The 18056-nt window shown below is 40.4% G+C and overlaps 1 protein-coding gene across 1 annotated transcript in view; it reads right to left on the bottom strand.

The window, feature by feature from the left end:
• The window catches only part of PGAP1 (post-GPI attachment to proteins inositol deacylase 1), a 760293-nt gene that overhangs the window by 605034 nt on the left and 137203 nt on the right, over positions 1 to 18056 (bottom strand). The window contains exons 6-7 of the mRNA XM_085648756.1: positions 16225 to 16277; positions 2988 to 3054 (exon numbers count right to left, since the gene is read on the bottom strand). Coding sequence (XP_085504882.1) covers positions 2988 to 3054; positions 16225 to 16277 — 120 coding nt within the window. The remainder of the gene's footprint in view (positions 1 to 2987; positions 3055 to 16224; positions 16278 to 18056) is intronic.

Raw genomic sequence — 18056 nt, 5'->3', positions numbered from 1 at the left:
AAAAATAACTGCACTTGTGACTGCCTGTTTAGTAGTAAAATATAGCAATTTCAGGTGTTTACTGGGGTGCCTAGAGCTTTTGGTCCAGGTGTCACTGCATCTGCTGCACCATTGAAATCATGAGCCTGTTGTCTGCAAGGTGACTGCCTGTTTAATTTTACATTTTAGCAATAATCTGGATTTAGTGGGGTCCTTAGAGCTTTTGGCCCTGGTGCAACTGCACCTGCTGCACTATTCAAATCAAGTCCCTTGTAACTGCAGGGAAACTGCAATTGGTACTGCCTGTTAGTAGTCAAATATAGCAATATTATGTTTTAGAGGAGTTCTGACAACTTTTGGGCCCAGTGCTGCTGCACCTGCTGCACCGTTCAAATCATAACCTTGTTTTCTGCAAGGTAACTGAACTTGTGGCTGCCTGTTAAGTAGTACGATATAGCAAGGCTCTTGTATATTACCTTTATTTTTAATGCACAATGTTTATTACAATATTTAGAATTTGATCATAATGACCAAATAGATTAAGTTGAAAAAATCAATCCAACAATGGCTACAAAGTGCAAAGAAAGGATCTGAGGCATGAATAGGAAATGTCAGAAATTTTCTAAGGCTAAAGCATCTGCTTTACACAACTAAGGAATAAAAAGCAAGCAATCCAGCATACTGTTCGAAGCTGCCTGTCTTTTCCGTGAGATCTTATCTTGACAGCGAATGGGGCTTAAACAGTGTGAACAGCTTTAGTAGAAGTATCGTGAATGCATACAGCCAGGGGAAGTTAACAAAATAAAAGTTCCACACAAAAGTGAATAAACACAGTAATTCAGCATTGGGAATAGATAAGAACCCCCTTTTAAGATATACTAAATACAAGAGATTTCACAAGCACGGCTAAACCTAAAAAGCACTGAAAAGCCAATAGGTCTAGCCTGTTATAATTAAAGTGCTGATTGACAATTTTAAGTGTGGGTTTGCGGATCAGTGAGTGTCTGAATGTGGGAATGAGTCAACAAGGGACTGAACGGATGCAAAATAAATGCATGATGATTGAATGAGTGAATAAGAAAATGCATTGATAAATGGAAGTGAATGAATCCTTGGACTAGTGAATGTTAGGATGGCTGAATAGGAATTGTGAGTGTGAGCAGCAAAGACATTTAAGGCATGTGCAAAGGGGGCTCTGGCCATAGGCCTTATCCTTTCAGAGGGCCCCCTGAGTCTGCCTGCCAGCATGTATGAGTCAGCTGTGGTCTGCTGGCAAGTCTGCTCTTATAACCACAAATTCTACTTCAACATAGATTATTTTAGAACTCATTTAAATGTAATTTTTGATAAGTGGGGGACTGGGGTGATGAGTAGGAATCAGTTACAGCAATGTTGTAGAGAAATATTGTACTGACATTTTTTCACCCTGTGCAACATCTACAAAAATTATTTTTAGATGAAAACAGTACCACACTTATGAGCAATAGGAGTGGGCCCACAAGCTTATTCGTAATAACAAAAAATTAAACACAGATCTATACATCAACTTCTGGTACATGTATTGTGAATACTAGATAAAAACACATTTATATCATGGTCCAGTATGTTCCACCTATTTATATAATTATATTTGTACATACTTAGCAACTTGTAAGTTGAGTTAATTGTGTCTTGGAAACAGTAGTTCTCATTCCTTACCAGGAGATCCATATGGGGAATGGCATTTTGGAGATCTGAATTGTCCAATCAGGTTTCCCCAAAATATATTGGTGTCCAAGGCCAAAATATTTTTTAAGATGGGACTGCCTGTGGACTAGCCTAATAGTGTCAATAAACTGAAAAGTGGTTAATAAATTCAAAGTAATTCGGTCCTCAAAATATGTTTGGCTCAGGAATCCCAACATCCTTAAGATGTCCCTGGAGAACAGAGATGGTCAACATTCGAATTCCACAGTCTAGTTGGTTGACGGACGTTGCTCTCTTCATCCTGAGGCTGCTGCTCACTCACTTTTTAATCTATACATGGTTATAACCACTGGCCTATTCATCCATTCACACATAGAATCATTCATGCAACCATACACAAAAACTCACTCCTCCATGAAGAAGCACTTTCACACATAAAAACAACTTAACATATTGGGTTTGCCAATACTTATCTTCATGACATGATCTCTGAATCATAGCTACATCTGTTTTCACACCAGACCTTAAATGTGCGAGGCTTTTTTTAACAAGGTCTTGCATTTCACCTGCTGTGAGTTGAGTGCAAAAAGTACATGCTTGATCTAACTGAGTGTTCCCATTATGAGCAGATCTATATGGTTCTAAAATAGCAATGGACATTTTAAAATCAGGTGTAAACTGGGTACTGGTCTTATTCATTAATGTATGTTTATCATTAGGAGCAATTATACAATTTGACATTGGGCCTTAAGAAAAGCAATATGTTTGAGGTTATTAAAAAGTGCTCACGTGTAATAAATACAGCTTTTACAGCATAAATTTAAGTAAATAGCAAAATAAAACATTTTCATTACAAAGTTTTTATTTTCAGTTGCAAGCAAAATCTCTTACCCCATCCCTTACCTACCTATTGTTGATATTGAGGTTATCTAGGTAAAATTGCAATAAAAAGTAGAACATCCCCAGTTAACTTTTGCACAGTACCAGGTGTAAGCTGCAAATATAAAAATGTTTGATCTGTTTATGCTGGAAACAACTTGGATTATGTAGTATGGCAACTTTTTCCAGTGACTATATTTAACTGACAGCGCATATCACATGAAAATTAACAAACCAGACTGATCACCAGTTAACATCCCCTAAAAAGTGATAGTTATAACGTTAGGAAGCGAGGGGGGAGGTTGATGTAGGATTGTGTATGGTTATCAATGTCTTTTTTACTTCTATTGCACACTCAATAAAAATACTAGGACCTCTGGCTCACTTGGGTTGTTATACGTAAAAATAATCAATAAAAAGGAGCAGAAATAAAATGAACAAACCTGCATAGTGTCTTCATCAATAAGGTCGAAGAACGCTCTAACGGTAGCCAAAATCAATTCTTTGCACCTAGAGCAGAAGAAAAGCAGTTAATATTATTCTTTGTGCAAGTGCAAAGGTAACGTTAGTATTGTTTGAAATATTCTTCCCTTTGAGTTTGTTTGAAGAAATAACTTGTAGAGGGAGAGTGGGGATATGCAAAAAAGTTATTCTAAATTAGTTATTAGGTAGGATAAATTGGAATAGGAATGGAACATACTCCCCTGAAAAAAGGAAAGAGAGAAAAATAGAGAGAGCGCGATATAGAGAGAAGAATCAATGGATAAACTGGTAGATTATAGAGACATCGATTAATTGGTCCACTGGAAATGAAAACATTTGATTGCACTGACCAAAGAGTTACACTTCCAAATTTGGTGCAAATTGTTCAAGAGGGGAACAGTAGAATTCTATGGACGATCCAAAAAACCTTCCCATTTTATGTCATATAGGTTTTTGCTCTACACTACAGAAAAACCGCTGCACCTAATCAAATCAAACTTAAAATGAGGATAAAACTTTATTCAAAACAGATCTTTTTTTCTTGATTGGTGTATATCTGTTCTATAGTTTTGGGGATATAATCATATTAAAAAAACAATGTTGGGTGTGCTTAAAAGGTTTAACTGTATGTACATTTGTGGTTTCTCTAAAAACTTTAGGCACGTTCAACAAATCAGAATAACATTTGTAAAAAGTCTGCATTTGTTTAACATTTTCTGCAGATAGGTCAGGAGGAAAATCTATTTTGGGTGATCCAAAATTAGAGATTCCGATTTTAAGAGCCAAATTAATTGTTCAACACCAATACAACAAAAACTGATTTACTTTAAATTTGCGCGATGAAAGAACAATAGTCAGAAAGGATAATATTTTTTGGTTAGGTGTAAATCCATTCAGTATTTTCTGGGAGTTTTTTTCTTACATGTGGCTCACAAGCCAAAAAGGATTCACACATACGGCGAGTAGTATTTATCGGAAGTGTGCCACTTGGTAAAGACCATTCAGTGCTGTGCGCAGATTCTGTGCCCAGTGCTCAATGTGCACACTGGAAACCAAAGAAAACATGGAGACTGAATATAGAGAATGCCAAAACCCATGTTCAGTGCACCACACAGGTTCTTATTCTGCCCAGGAGGCAAAGTATCTCATAATAAAACTCAAGAAACACACTGAAAAAGAACTGTTAAAAGGAAGGCATCTTTCTTTACACATATAATAAAATGAAGTCTGATAGACAAAAGAGAAATGCCGCTATTAAATTTGAGTTGAATAGACACAACGGTTATCAATAAAAACCTCTGGCATTCTCCAATTATAGTGAAGTGTACAAGAATAATCCCCACACCGATCTGGGGATTTGCAGTGGAAAAAACACCTTGTGTCTATGATTCATTTGCAAGGAAATCGAGATGCTCCAGGGCGTAAGCAAAAAGATGTACACTGCGGGCTATGGGGGAAGGCAGTGTGAGCAATGGGTTTGGTCAAAGATTAAGCAGTACAAAGAGAGAATGCTGTGCATAAACAAAGTCCATGCCCACAAGGCTATAGGGAAAGGGATGCTGTGCATATGGCGTGGACTTTTGCCGGGCCAACCACCCAGAGTTTTTTGGGCATTACAAATTGTCACAACATTTGGGATCTGGGTAACAAGGGGCTAAAATAAAGGACTAGCCGTAGGTTAGGCCCTACATATGGCCTAGCCTGTGCCCACCACAGAATGTGAGATGGGGCAAATGCAGGGCCCTGCATTCAGAATTTACTATCCATGATCAAAGGCGATGTTCACAATGCAAGAGGAAAGTGGCATTCAGCACAGGGCTGCACAGTCAAATATTCACAACACTGGATTCTGGAGTGCAGGGGTGTTAGCCGGTCCAGTAATGTCATTGATGAGGCCAATGGTGAAGCAAAACATGATGTAACCAATAAGGTCATTGGTTTTATGTCATCTTTGACATCATAAGTGAGGTCATTACTAAATGCATTGATTGGCACAAATTAAAACATTCTTGGCGCAAGCCTTTCATAAGTATAAAAACAGATTTTATTTTACTGGAATAAAAGGGAAGGGCTCCCCTAACTTTGTACAACCAGAAATTGGAAATTTTCATAAACCCAAATTAGCAGTTAAAGAAATATATTTGCATTAAGAGCTACAGATTATAGTATAAGTAATCATTTGTTATACCAAAGACATAAAGCACTTGGTTTAAAAAGAAAAAAGGGTTTTGGGTTGCAAGAGGTAGGTAAGTAGAGGAATAATGCATTACGGATGTACATTGCCAAACAAGTCTAGCCCTTTTAGCCGCTTTGGAAATACATAGGTCTCAGTGTAATCAAAGCAGGATGTATACTCCTGCATCAGTTCAGGTAGGCCTTGATGGGGAGATGCGATTGAATAGCTCAACCTAACAGCAAATGTCACCTGTTTTTTGGCTTTGTATTGTAAATGCCATTACCTTAATATTTAGAAGAACAGATTTTTAACAGTATCAGTTATTTTGTAATGTGAATAAAAATTATAGCTTTCGTTTAACAAGGTTTTGCGAAAAAAATACTTATTGCATCCTTACATGACAATGTATTTCTTTTCTAATTTCTTCTTCCATTGTCAACAATATCTCTAAAATCTATGGGCTCTAAAATAATGGTCTTATCAGGAACCTTGTGGTTCAACAAAACAGGGGATGGGGAGATGGGGCGGGGGTATGATCTCTCTCTCTGTACTTCAAATATTTTTTTCGGTTTAACACCAAAGAATCATGGAGAATCAATGAAAAATCTACCACACCTGTCTTCAGGAGCTTAATAATGCAAGCATAACTTATGTTTCTTGCTTAACATCATGCTACTCCTTTGCAGCAATTCGAACATTTATTTTGTTAGCCACCTAAAAGCATTCAAAACGCTGGTCTCTAGCGAGCTCAAATGAGAAGCACAAAAAAGAGCAGACGAAGTGCAGGAAAAAAACATGAGATGCAGGACATTGTAGACAGAATTCTGCTGAGGACATTTCATGGGACACAAGAATAAGAAGCTATGAATATTCGTTGGCTGTAATTAATATATATTGTATTGTACGGATCACAGCCTTCGCAACCTAGCAAAGAAAAGGCAACAGTCCATGTTAAACTGTCAGCCTCTGTACAAGAGTCAAACTGTTTTAATATTAAGCAATGAAACACTACTGTAAAACAAAAGGGAATATTAATTGCATACATATAAACCCAAAAGGTGCAGAACAGTTTTAATTACTTCTTGCGTTCCCGCAAATTTTTCAAAAGGTGACCAAGAGCTACCTGAACAGTTTGATCCTCAATTCTAACCAAGTAACTTTAGTACTTAGTCCAACATTTTGTATCAACAACTCAACTTATTGGCTTCATCGCTAACATCTTTAGATCTATATAAAAAAGTACTAACTTTCCTAACTTGTTGTAGATAACTCAAATTCTTTTGTGATCTGCTACCCCTCTTCCCCGATTTGTCTTTAGTTATGAATTAAATATAAAAAAAACTCTATTTCTTTCATTTTATGCATAATTAGATGAAGGTGCTACTTTAATTTAGAGTACATAACCCATAACCTTCATCATGTTTGTAGGAAAGCCACTGCTTGGTGGATGTAACTTCAAAGGGTTTTCAGAGATACAAGCAAGTACAAGAGGAGTACTCTTTTAAGTATTCTTACATGCCTTTGTGAATCAGGCCGGACACTTCCAGTTGCCAGCTAGAAATAGTGCAACGAGGTTACTCTCCTTTTTATTTGTCCAATTATAAAAGTTTTTCCTCTGACTGTTCCTATCTTACCCCCATTTTAGATGTTTTCATGCCAATTCACTAAGGCATGTAACAGTAAATAAGAGTAGTACAAAAGTACTGCGTTAAGTATGCTGAAATGCCTTTGTGAATATGCCCCTTTTTATCTAGAATCTATTTCTGCTCTCTTTCTCTGTTGTGCAAGAATAGTGCTTCTATTTTGCTTTTTTCTTGAGAAGGTCTTTCCAGTTCCATACACTGTCTGGAAGTTTGTTTCTGTCCATGGACAGTGCAGGAGAAAATGCATTGCCGTTTTTATTCCTCTAAGCAGAACTGTTAGTAAGTGTCAGTATGTTCAGGATTGTATAATTATTTACTGCAAATAATACAAATGTAAAGGGGGGGGGGGTTACTGTTATGCTAAGGTTACTTATTTAATTTAGTTAATGTAATTTAAATGTAGAGGTAAGATTAACTCTATGGTTAGTTAGAGGTTACTTAATTTAAATGTATTTCAAATAAACTAAAATAAACTTAAAGTTAGCATTATGGTTATGTTATAATGACATGATTTCAAAGTATTTAGGGTTAGGTTATAGTTGCTTCTTTAATTTAATTCAATGTAATATTACCTCATTTCATGTAATTTAAGTTAGGTTTAGGGTGACTATTGGGGGTCAGGATAAGATTGCCTATTTAATTTTATTACATATAATTACATTTAGTGTGAGGGGTAACTTTAGTGGCCATGTTAATTGAAGGTTGATGTAGTTGGGTTGACACAGCATCTCATTTCATTATATACCTAACATACAAGCATGCAAAGTAAGGTCTGCTTCATATAGTGGAAATAGTTTATTGAGCACAACTATGCTTCTCTGTATTGCACTACAAGACTGGTTGAGGTAAAAATCTAGCAACCTTTGGGACATAAGTGCTTTCAGTGTCATCCTGCCTTTTTTTTTACCTTTGTGTCAGACAATTAACACTCTCCCCCATTAGACTCAACATCTTCGTAATGCAGTGTGATGCAACCAATTGCTACCTAACAAAGTGCGTAGGTAGGTAAAAAAGAAAGTGTGTAGGTAGGTATGTATGTGGTATTTGTACAGCGCGAACCTTAGCAAAAGGCAGCAGAGCCCTGTACAATGTCAAAGGCAAGCAAATAGTCAACGATTGATAAGTGAGGTAGGTGTTTTGTGGACTGGTAATGCACTGTGATGTAGTCTTCCTTAAAAGGTGAGTCTGCAACTCTTTCAGAAATTGGAGCAGCACTGTAGTGGTCCTGATCAATACGGCAAAATTGTTCCAGATTCTGGGTGCACAGATGGAAAAGTCCTGCTGCCTTGTTTTTTCTTTTTCACACTTCTTAGTCTCCAGTCTGATGGTGTCCTGGCCTTTTCTACTGCATGTTTGCTTTCACTTCCCTGATGTCACTGAAATGTAGGTGCCTGGCTTATCTAGCTTCAGTCAGGAACTATTCCACCTATCTGGAACGTTCTTAAGGAGACCCTAAAAACCTTTCACATTTACTAAAAAGTGCACAGAGCAGAAATGTGACAACTTAGAAAATCTACTCTTTTCTCAGGAACTCAAGAAGACATTTGACAGATATTCACAGTGTCTGGTCCTTGCTTTGAAGACATGAAGCTGAGATGCATGGACAGGAGCGGGACTGAGACGAGCATGAAAGATGATCAAGGAGAGAGTCTGCTCAAGGAAAAGCTAGGACATGAAGAGCTGTTGGCTTGGACTGAACCTAAGACCTGCTTTAGGAATTAATATAATGGTGAAACGTAAGAACTCTTCCTGATATGTTTGATCTGTCCCCTTGCACTGCCTCCCCTTTCACCCACCCTATAGTCTACCTTGTAGAAAGTTGTCCGGTGTCGGAGTGATTACAGGAAGTAGGTCCCAAATGAAGTAACCTCTGTGAATGTGTACCACCCACTTCTGGGCCATTGAACAACTGTAGGCAGACACCTGAGATGGACCATACTGGCTGGTGCCCTACCTAGGAGGAACTATTGGATTTTCAATCTATGACTTGTTTTTCCCTCACATTTAGAAGATCCAGTGGCATACTAACCCTACACTAATGTGTCACACTATCCATGGTGGGTACCAGCTAGTCCACTGGACACCCTCAGACACCTGTGTGCCCCTGCCATCTGGAAATCGACCAGCCATTAGGAAGAAACATTCTTTAAAAGATTTTCATACCATAGGAGATTCTTCAGCATAAATAAAGTAAATTGTGATCCACACAGGGGTGCATTCATTTGGTTTTGGTTTGGTTACCACAATGTTTTCTGGAACACATAGAGCCGCTATTCTCTTCTAACCCAGGTGGTTAGAGAATACAAGAGAAAGAGCAAATGCATCACAGCCTTTCAAGAAACATTGCAGAATTCTATCTGTCACCTGTATACTTTGTCTGATATTGCAAACCCCAAAAGCGGAGTAGACCCTACCAGACCAGAGGAAAAATAAGGCTGAAGAGTCTTCATGATCCCACTCCAAAGACCAATATAATATCTCAGGCTGGGAAGGTACTAGGATCATTTGGATTCATTCACTTTAACAGCCCTATCATTGCCACATATATAAAAAAAAATCTATTGTTTCATAAGGTCCGCCCACCCAGAGACCTTCTAGGGAGGTTATTAAGTGCACGTTGGACGTCATACAAGTGGGCAAGCCAGTTCCGGCCTGTACCTAACACCTTGGCTGTCAACGATTGCTTTAGGTCATGGTTCATCCGTTCCACAACACTATTGCCCTCAGGCCTGTATGGAGACGAAAATTTGACTTGGACCCCCAAACTTCTCATTGCCGCTTTGTACGCCTTAGAGGCGAACGCCGGGCCCTGATCAGAATGAAGGGTACCACACGCAAAACTCCCTATAAAGACACGCAATGCTTTGATGACAGTCCTGGCATCAGCACTCCTTTGTGGCCACACCCACAGAAAACGTGTGCACAAATCCACTGCAACCAAGATGTACTTGTACGCAGTATCAGAGGTAAAAGGACCGCAGTGATCTAAATAAACACACGCAAGTGGTTGATTAGATATATGCAGCTGCGTTGGAGGTGGACGCGCAACAGAAGAAGGTTTAATCTTCTGGCAAATGTCACAACCAAGTACATAAGCCCGCGTTTGTTTATACAAACCGTACCACCAGTAACGTTGCTGTAAAAGAGACACAGTTGCTGACACTCCAGCATGCGCAGACGCAACACCTTCGTGGGCAGCTGTTATCAAATTTGGTCTGCAGTCCGCGTTGGGAATCAATCTATCACCAACGTCGTTAATCCTCACTAACGGGACGTTATCAGGACTTAAGTAATAATGGTATCGAGAAGGGAAACCTCTAGGGAAGTTTGTCCCTGTCTCAGAAGCAGCAATAGCTGCCAAGATGTCAGCATCAATCTTAGATTTTGATCTTGTAACTGCTGCTACTAAGTATGTTTCCACTGCTGTTTTAGCTGCCTCGTCAGCCAAACTGTTACCGACAGCATGGACCCCAACTCGTTGGTGACCAAGAGTGTGAATTACATTCACAAGTGGCAGACTCCCTTTAAGTTCTGCCACTCGAGCCCAAAGCGTTTTATGCTTCACAGTGCCACCTTTGGAGTCACGAAAACCATTCATAATCCAAAAAAGCAAATTGTCGTTGTAAGATTGAACACAATAGTAAGAATCACTCACTATAAGAGTAGTGACTCTGTGATCAGCAAACTCAAGTGCAAGCACTAGAGCACGAAGCTCCGCCAACTGCGCGGTACAATCACCCAATGACTGCGTATGCACTGCATCAGATTGGAACTCTCCATTTACGAAAGTACCGACTACAATTGCGCAAGCCGCTGAATAAGCGTGCCTTGATCCAGTTGCGGGTTGCGCCGACCCGTCAGTGTATATAACACAATGGTATTCCTCGATGGGGCGCAATGACAGAGGAGCGGGATGAACGAATTCATACTCCAAACTCTCTTGAGTCTGCAACGCCGCGTCAAAGATGTATTCGACGTCAGGCGAGGCTAAGGAGGTCGCCCATTGTATCCACCTTGGATGCAAAGCCTTAGAATTTGGTACACTAGCTTTAGTGACTGCTTCGAGAGCAGGAAACGGTGTTACCACCAGCAGGCGCTTTCCCTGTGATAGCGCTCGTTCTTTCAGGATCGCCATCTGAACTGCTGTTAAGACTTTTTCAACAGTGGAAAATCGCAGCTCAGCCGAAGTGTACAGATGAGATTTGTAAGCAATGGGGACTGTGTTGCCCTCATTGAACGTTAAGTATGTGAAACCTTCCGCGCCTGGAACAATTCTAATGACCAAGTTGGTGTGGTTGTCACGAGTCTTTAGATATTTAGCCGTAAGAAGATCAGTTATACAATGCCAACGAGTGCTCTGGCAGCCAGCAAGATCTGGTAAAAGTTGGTTGTATCAAGGCATAAAGCGTCTTGATACGCTGGGCATAATCAGGAATGTAGGATCGACCGAAATTCAGAAAACCCAGCAGGGATTGAAGTTTTTTCAGTGTCGTAGGGATACGAAGGCGTGCGCATTTCTCAAGGAATTGCGGTGCCAAGCCTCGACCCTCATTATTGAGTTCGTACCCCAAGAACAACACTGTAAATTCAGCAATGTGGGACTTCTTAAAGTTAAACTTGTAACCGAAGTCCGCAAACATAGTCACTATGTTATCCACACGAGCAAGGTGTGGAAGCAACTCGTCGTCAGTCAGATATATGTCATCAACATACGAGTATGCTTCCGGGTCTACCATCTCCAAGAGAGAGACCACGCGAGCGGCAAAAACTCCAGGGCTGTTTTTATAGCCCATCGCGAGTCGTTTGAACAATTTTTGTTTGCCACCCGAGGTGAATGCTGTCCACTCATAACTAAGAGGGGCCAGGTTATGGCAATAAAAGCCATTTGATAAGTCGAGCGTAGTTTTGAAACGTTTTCTCACAAGACTATCTACGAGAGCCGAACTATGAGTATTTTGTACCGCACACGTCCGGCAATGCGAGTTTAAATGCCGGTAATCCAAAACTAGGCGGTACGACCCGTCAGGCTTCGTTACAGTGAATAAAGGATTATTCATGGGTGACACACATGTCTCAATCACTCCTTGATATTCCAATTGTTCAAGGATGGACGCGACGTGAGGTCTTGCCTCGCGACGCATGGGATATTGGGGTTGAGGCTGGGGATCGGATCGCAATGGAATCTCGTGATTGGGAGAACATTTATCCCAGCCAACCTGATTACGATATAACGCAGGTGCAAGCACCTGTGCCCACTCCCCGGCTAACCTAGTAGACTCCTCGGTGGGCACTGCATGCCCAAAGGAAGGAAGTATAACTTCCTCTCCCCTTGGGGCGTCCAAAATGAAAGCCGGAGGCCAATCTTTCTCCACCAAAAGAATATCATAGGTGGTAGTAAGATTATCCCAAAAAACCAATTTTACGTTGTATGTCACCCTCAATATTAAGGACTATTTCAAATAATCTTTCCGGGGGGGCTACGCGAGTATCAGCAGTTTCAACTGTCACATAAATGTCAGTTGCTGTCGCCTCCAGAAATGGACGCAATGCTTCCCGCACTACTGTAACCTCCGCCGCGCTGTCTAGCAGCGTTAGTGCCCATGTCAGGTTCCGAAGCTGTGTCCTGACCATCTGAGACATATCTCGCTGAGATAGCAGCAACTTTCTTTTTCTGAAACGGTGGACGTGGTCTGGCAGCGTCTTCCTGCTTGCCTTTACCGTCAGTCTGGCGGGGCTGGTCTCGACCTTGAGCACCCCGTCCTCTCCCACGGTCTCCAACACCAGTGTGCGAAGTCGATGTTTCCTGTGAAGAACGAGGAGAGCGTTGTTCAGAAACCTGAAATCTATCAGGTGACTTAATACGAGTACGATCGCGCAAATCATAAGTGCGCTCACTATACGACTGAACGGGTGAGGCAGGACGAGAAACCTGTTTCTGTTGCTGCTTCTCTTGTTTTTTGGCTCGCCAACTCTGTTTAGGAAAGTTGGGCTTTTCGTCTTTTGTAGACAAACTCACCTTAGTTTGCTGCACTACATCAGGAATTTTGATGGTGGGTTTCACGCCTAAGGCACTACGTCCAACCATCCTATAGGCTTTCGCAATAATTTTTGCGAACTCCCTTGGCTTATCGGCATCAGCCACAAGATCCAGCATATTACCAACTTGGAACTGCATGGCATCTCCTTTGAGGTTGCCCATTACCATGGAACAAACCACATTGAAACGGTCGACAAGCCGTAATCCCAACTCAATAGCTGCCTCCGCACCATGACTTTCTTGGACTTTCTTGATGACGGAGGGTAGTACAGCCATAGACGGAGTGCCGTAGCACCTCGAATATGTCGCAGCAAAGACCTTGCCCCAATTGTCACAATCAACAAGTTCAGGGACCAGGTCCTTCGGCAAAGTAATGGTGAGTATCCTGTGTTTATCCACAGGTGTAGTGTTTGGAAACACGACCTCTAATTGATCAAATTTTTCCGCAAGCCAGTAAGGAAATTCATCCTTACTGAGGGGGCGCTTGCCGACAACCGCATTAACCATAACAGGGCTAATCACCACCGCGTGATGGTGATCCAACCCGTGACCAGCAACCGCAGGTGCTCCCACCTGAACTGTGCGTGACACATACTGCACTAAAGCCCTATGGACCGTAATCAGGGCTGTGTGTAGTGTTCGTAAATCACCCACTCCCACCGTCATGTAGCGTGGGTGTGGAGTATTCCGGCCAGTACCGGCCATGTGTCCCCTGCAATTGACAACGGGCCCATTCTCGCCGATACGACCTCATGGGGGAGGGCGCCATTAAACCAAATTGTATGCTGCCAGGCTGAAATAGGAATTTCTAGAGTCCGATATGGGGCATAAGCCGCAGGTACAGCCGAGGCTGTATAGTTGTGGAACAAATTATCGTCCGTATCCACCTCCTCAAAGGTCACCCATGAGTAAAACAACTCATACGGGTAGGTGGTATCAGCACTGACCACAAAGACTACGGCCATCCCGTCATCAGGTACCCCATACGCCCTCAAATGAGCGCGCAGAGGAACCCTACTATGAGCGGGAATATTAACCGCCATAAGGACACCTTAAAGAGTAACAACGATATTTACAGTTAAAATTATAACCTTTTTAATTTTCAAGCTTGATCGAACCTTTAGTCTAAACCTAGGTAGGTTATACCGTCATTCTCGTTTTCCGGAAACGAGAGCGAGGGTAGTTGTGGACTAAACTCAAGTACTACTAAAGCGTCTCAGATCATAAGACCAAACGTTAGGTGCGCCATGTTGCAGGGATTCTGCTTTTGCACAGAACTATGCGCAGGAGACCAGGACCTCAGAGAATTGTGGTGTACCAGAAAACTCCCCTCAGAACCCAGAACCCCTTATCCGACTAGCTTAGTATCCCATTCGTTAACCTAGATCTAGCTAGGTGGTCCCAATGTATAGACAAACCAGAACAAGCAACTTAGATATTTCTCAGGAGTGGTGGGAATCCAAAATACCTGTTCGTATCTATTTGTTAGTCCACAACATAATAATACAGACACGGTAAAGTTTAAAGAGTTTATTTTATAAACCTCGCGTCCTAAGATGCAGTACTTTGGCTAACACTAGCAGACTAACAGTACAGATCAGAACCATAAGCATTATTACAATACCATACAAAATGAAAGGAGCAATCATACTAATAATGACAGTGGTATACAGCCACACTCCTTTCACTAGAATCTAATACATAATTATTATTAGACTATTAGAAGGTCTCTTAGGCTAACAGGGGGGGACCCCATACCGCATAGATCAGCTTAGTAGAATCACATCAAAGGATCAGCTCTCGCATGCATCAGCTCTTCTGTTCGAATGAATGTAAAACCAAACTGTTCTGCAATATTAAAGACGCTTGTCCTTTAGATATTGGCAGCTGTATGCATGATATGTCTAACAAGTGGTACGATCAATCTAAACACAACACTCTGTACCTTCTAGTGACCCAGACGCGTTCTTTGCATGATGTACAGACCAAGGGCACATTTCACGGTTAAGAATGTGAAACAATAGTTTGTTATCCTGTAAGGCAAAGTCGAGTCAGCATTTCTAAAATGAATAACACATAACAACAGTGTTGTGTGCAGCGCAGCAGAAACGACAAGCTTGCTTGCTAACAATGATCTCGTTTATGCTAACTTAGTGTTGTAAATAGGGCGTGGCTTAATCCATCTCACAGTCTACATGCATTGTCTAATCTTTAGAGTCTGTCAAGTGAAGGTATTTGGGGTTGTGTTTTATTTGAGGAACAAAAAAACTATAGAACTACTGCAATACTTTGTCTCTGAACAAATATGTTATAGCTTGATCTCGCAGCATCTAATCGCAGTGTCTTTAATAGAACTGGATGGTTCGCAGCATCAGGCTCTGCAAACAAGCCAATCATCTTTACAAGAGATGCATTAACCTATCTGCTTTGCAAACCAATTATAATTTAACATCAACCAAGTCTGATTATCTCTCTCTGGGTGACAGGTCAACTGCTGGACCCAAGTGAGCCTCAAGTTTCAAAGAGGATCCTCAGCAATGCTTCACCATACCTAAAATACGATGGGTGTTTGTCAAAATATGCCATTTTCAGGAGTCATTTTTCTCTTATAAGTTCTTTCCACATCCCGTTAGTTCTTTAGTTGATGAAATATTTGTTTTTTGTCCAACAGTGTGATAAAGTGTTTTTCTAATGGTTTAGACTTTTTAACTCTCCTCTCCTAAAAGTAAGAAAGCCAAAACATTGTCAATGTCCTTCAAATCTTCATTATTGGTTGTAGATGTCCAGTACTTTCTCCTAATTCCAGATCTCCATCATTGGCATCTTTATTAAATGCTGAAATACTAGAATATCTTCACATATGTGCAGTGTACAGAAACACTGGGTGATCTTCTTTGGAAGGAGGCATGTTTAAGTAGGACAAAGCATTTTAAACTTAACATGAAGTCCTGTTATTCCTCTTAACCAAACATAAAAGGCAGTCTGCAACAGCGTTTTTGAACATAAAAAAATGTATACACATTTTGCATCAGGTGCAACGTTCCAACCTTTAAATTTCTGGGACGCAATCCGGGTTCCCAGACAACATTTGGAAAAAGAGAAATTTAAATAAAAGGCTGCAACCAAGATTTCATGATTTTTCGGCAACGGATGTCTGAGAGAGACGGCATTTTAGCCACTCCTATTATGATTTTCTAATGATAACAAGGCCATTTCAATTATTCAGTTATCAGAAAGAGACAAGATAAACCAGAAAGCACAAGAAAAGAAATACATAAGATATAATAAACCATTCACAATCAATTAAATTTTAACATTTCAGCTTTGCTGAGGTAGCTTACCATACTATGGAAAGATGATCAGTGGAGGCCCATGTTCTAGGCACTGATGTGCTCTGTTTAGACAGAAATTAAAAGGCATCAGATACTGAATGATACCTACTGTGTAGCTCATAACAGATCTTATCACATATCGTTCACTATGATAGCAGTGCAATGTGCAGAAGGAGACAAAAGAAGCAAGCATCAATCACTGGTGGCTTAACCAGTTTATGTTTACTGTTTTATGCAGTTGGCCAACTATCTGTAGACACATTTTTTTCTCTCACAAATCAAATGAGAAATTAATGGTATTCTTGCAGAAATACGTTACCAACTGGCTAGTATACTACCGGCATGGCTGGTATTTTTATGTCAAAAATGGAAAATAATTGTTAAATAAAAAGGAAAAACAGGTATTTTTGTACCTTAAAATACAAACTTAGAACATCCAACATAAGAGAAAATCACCTGAAATAGTATGTTATAGTTGCAGAACTTATACCTCAATGGATATTAAAGAAAACCTAAACAGAAATGCAAACCTATGGAATAATAACAAGGAATTTTATTCAAATTCTTGCTTAGGTTCCTGGTTGTGGCCTTTTCGGAATATCAAACTATAAACTACAGGGACGCGTTTTAATAAAGGTAAATATATGTGGATATTTACTCATATGTATATTTACTACTATACCTAGCTGTAACTCTACACTTTTTTTTGTTATTCACCATTTCTAAGTGTAGATAGACATTTGCCTCTATCCCCACAATTCAGGCGGCACTGCCACACACAACAGGATTTACAAGTGTAGAGTTATTACTAATAACTTTGCATACATAGATGGAGATCTCAGACACAGTGGTAGAGGTCTTCCTATGAGAAATTACAAAGAAAACTATTAAAGTTTATTATGCTTATTCATCACAGAACATTAGCTCATCAAATTGAATGTTCATTAAATGATTAATGTAAATAGTGTGGGAAAGCATGTCAAAAAAGTTGTATACATCAGCCCTTACAGTAAAAGTTCACTGACTGCAACTGTGCAACCTTTTGAAGAAGCAGGTGTTGTGTGCTCCTGCTTTAGAATTAATTGAGCAAACCTGTTCTGCAGAAACGTTTCTCTTGAATCGGTTTCCATATATTTTTTCAAAAGAATTAGTTAGTTGCCTTTGGAAATATTATGTATGCTGGACATTCTATTTACCTTATGATTCTTCATCTCAGGGAACTACCTCAGGTACAAGTCCGGGTTGAGCAAAGATGAAATAGCTCACCTGAGCCAGTAATTGGTGCCAAAGCACCAACTGAACTCCAGTGCCTCCCTGTATGCACCTCAGGGAACCATATATGGTGGCGCTCTGAAGTGAGTTCCAATTTATACTCTCCTTTCAACACAGATTCAGAATTGCCTTATACTAAAATTTATTTTCAAAACTTGTCTTGCAGTATATTAAATATCCAGGAAGATCACCAATCGCCTCCCCTTGGAGTTTTGAACATGCAAATGTCTACAGGTCCTATTCCAGTTGAGGCTTCAATCATTTGACAACTATTGCTTCGTGGAACAGGAAGGTTTTTCTTTAATGCTTTAAGGCTGCGACGAGCAATGTAGTTAATGCCTCTTCAGAACTCATTCTAGGAACTGGTAAGGATGTGCAACTTTTTTGCTGAACAAGTCTTCTCACACCAAGTTCAGAACGGAGAGTTTTTCTTTTCAACAGTGCTCCCAGTTGCATGCCGGGTCTTTGGGTTGGCGGGCTTGTTCCCCAGCTCAGAGCTTAATGTCATCTTCGGAACTGTGTCCTGTTCTGGTGGACATAAGCTCACCACAGTTGCCCAACTGTCATGT

The sequence above is a fragment of the Triturus cristatus genome, chromosome 3_2 (genome assembly GCF_964204655.1).
Source record: "Triturus cristatus chromosome 3_2, aTriCri1.1, whole genome shotgun sequence".
Lineage (NCBI taxonomy): Eukaryota > Metazoa > Chordata > Amphibia > Caudata > Salamandridae > Triturus > Triturus cristatus.
Note: the sequence above shows the minus strand (reverse complement) of the source record. Positions and strands in the feature narration are given on the sequence as shown.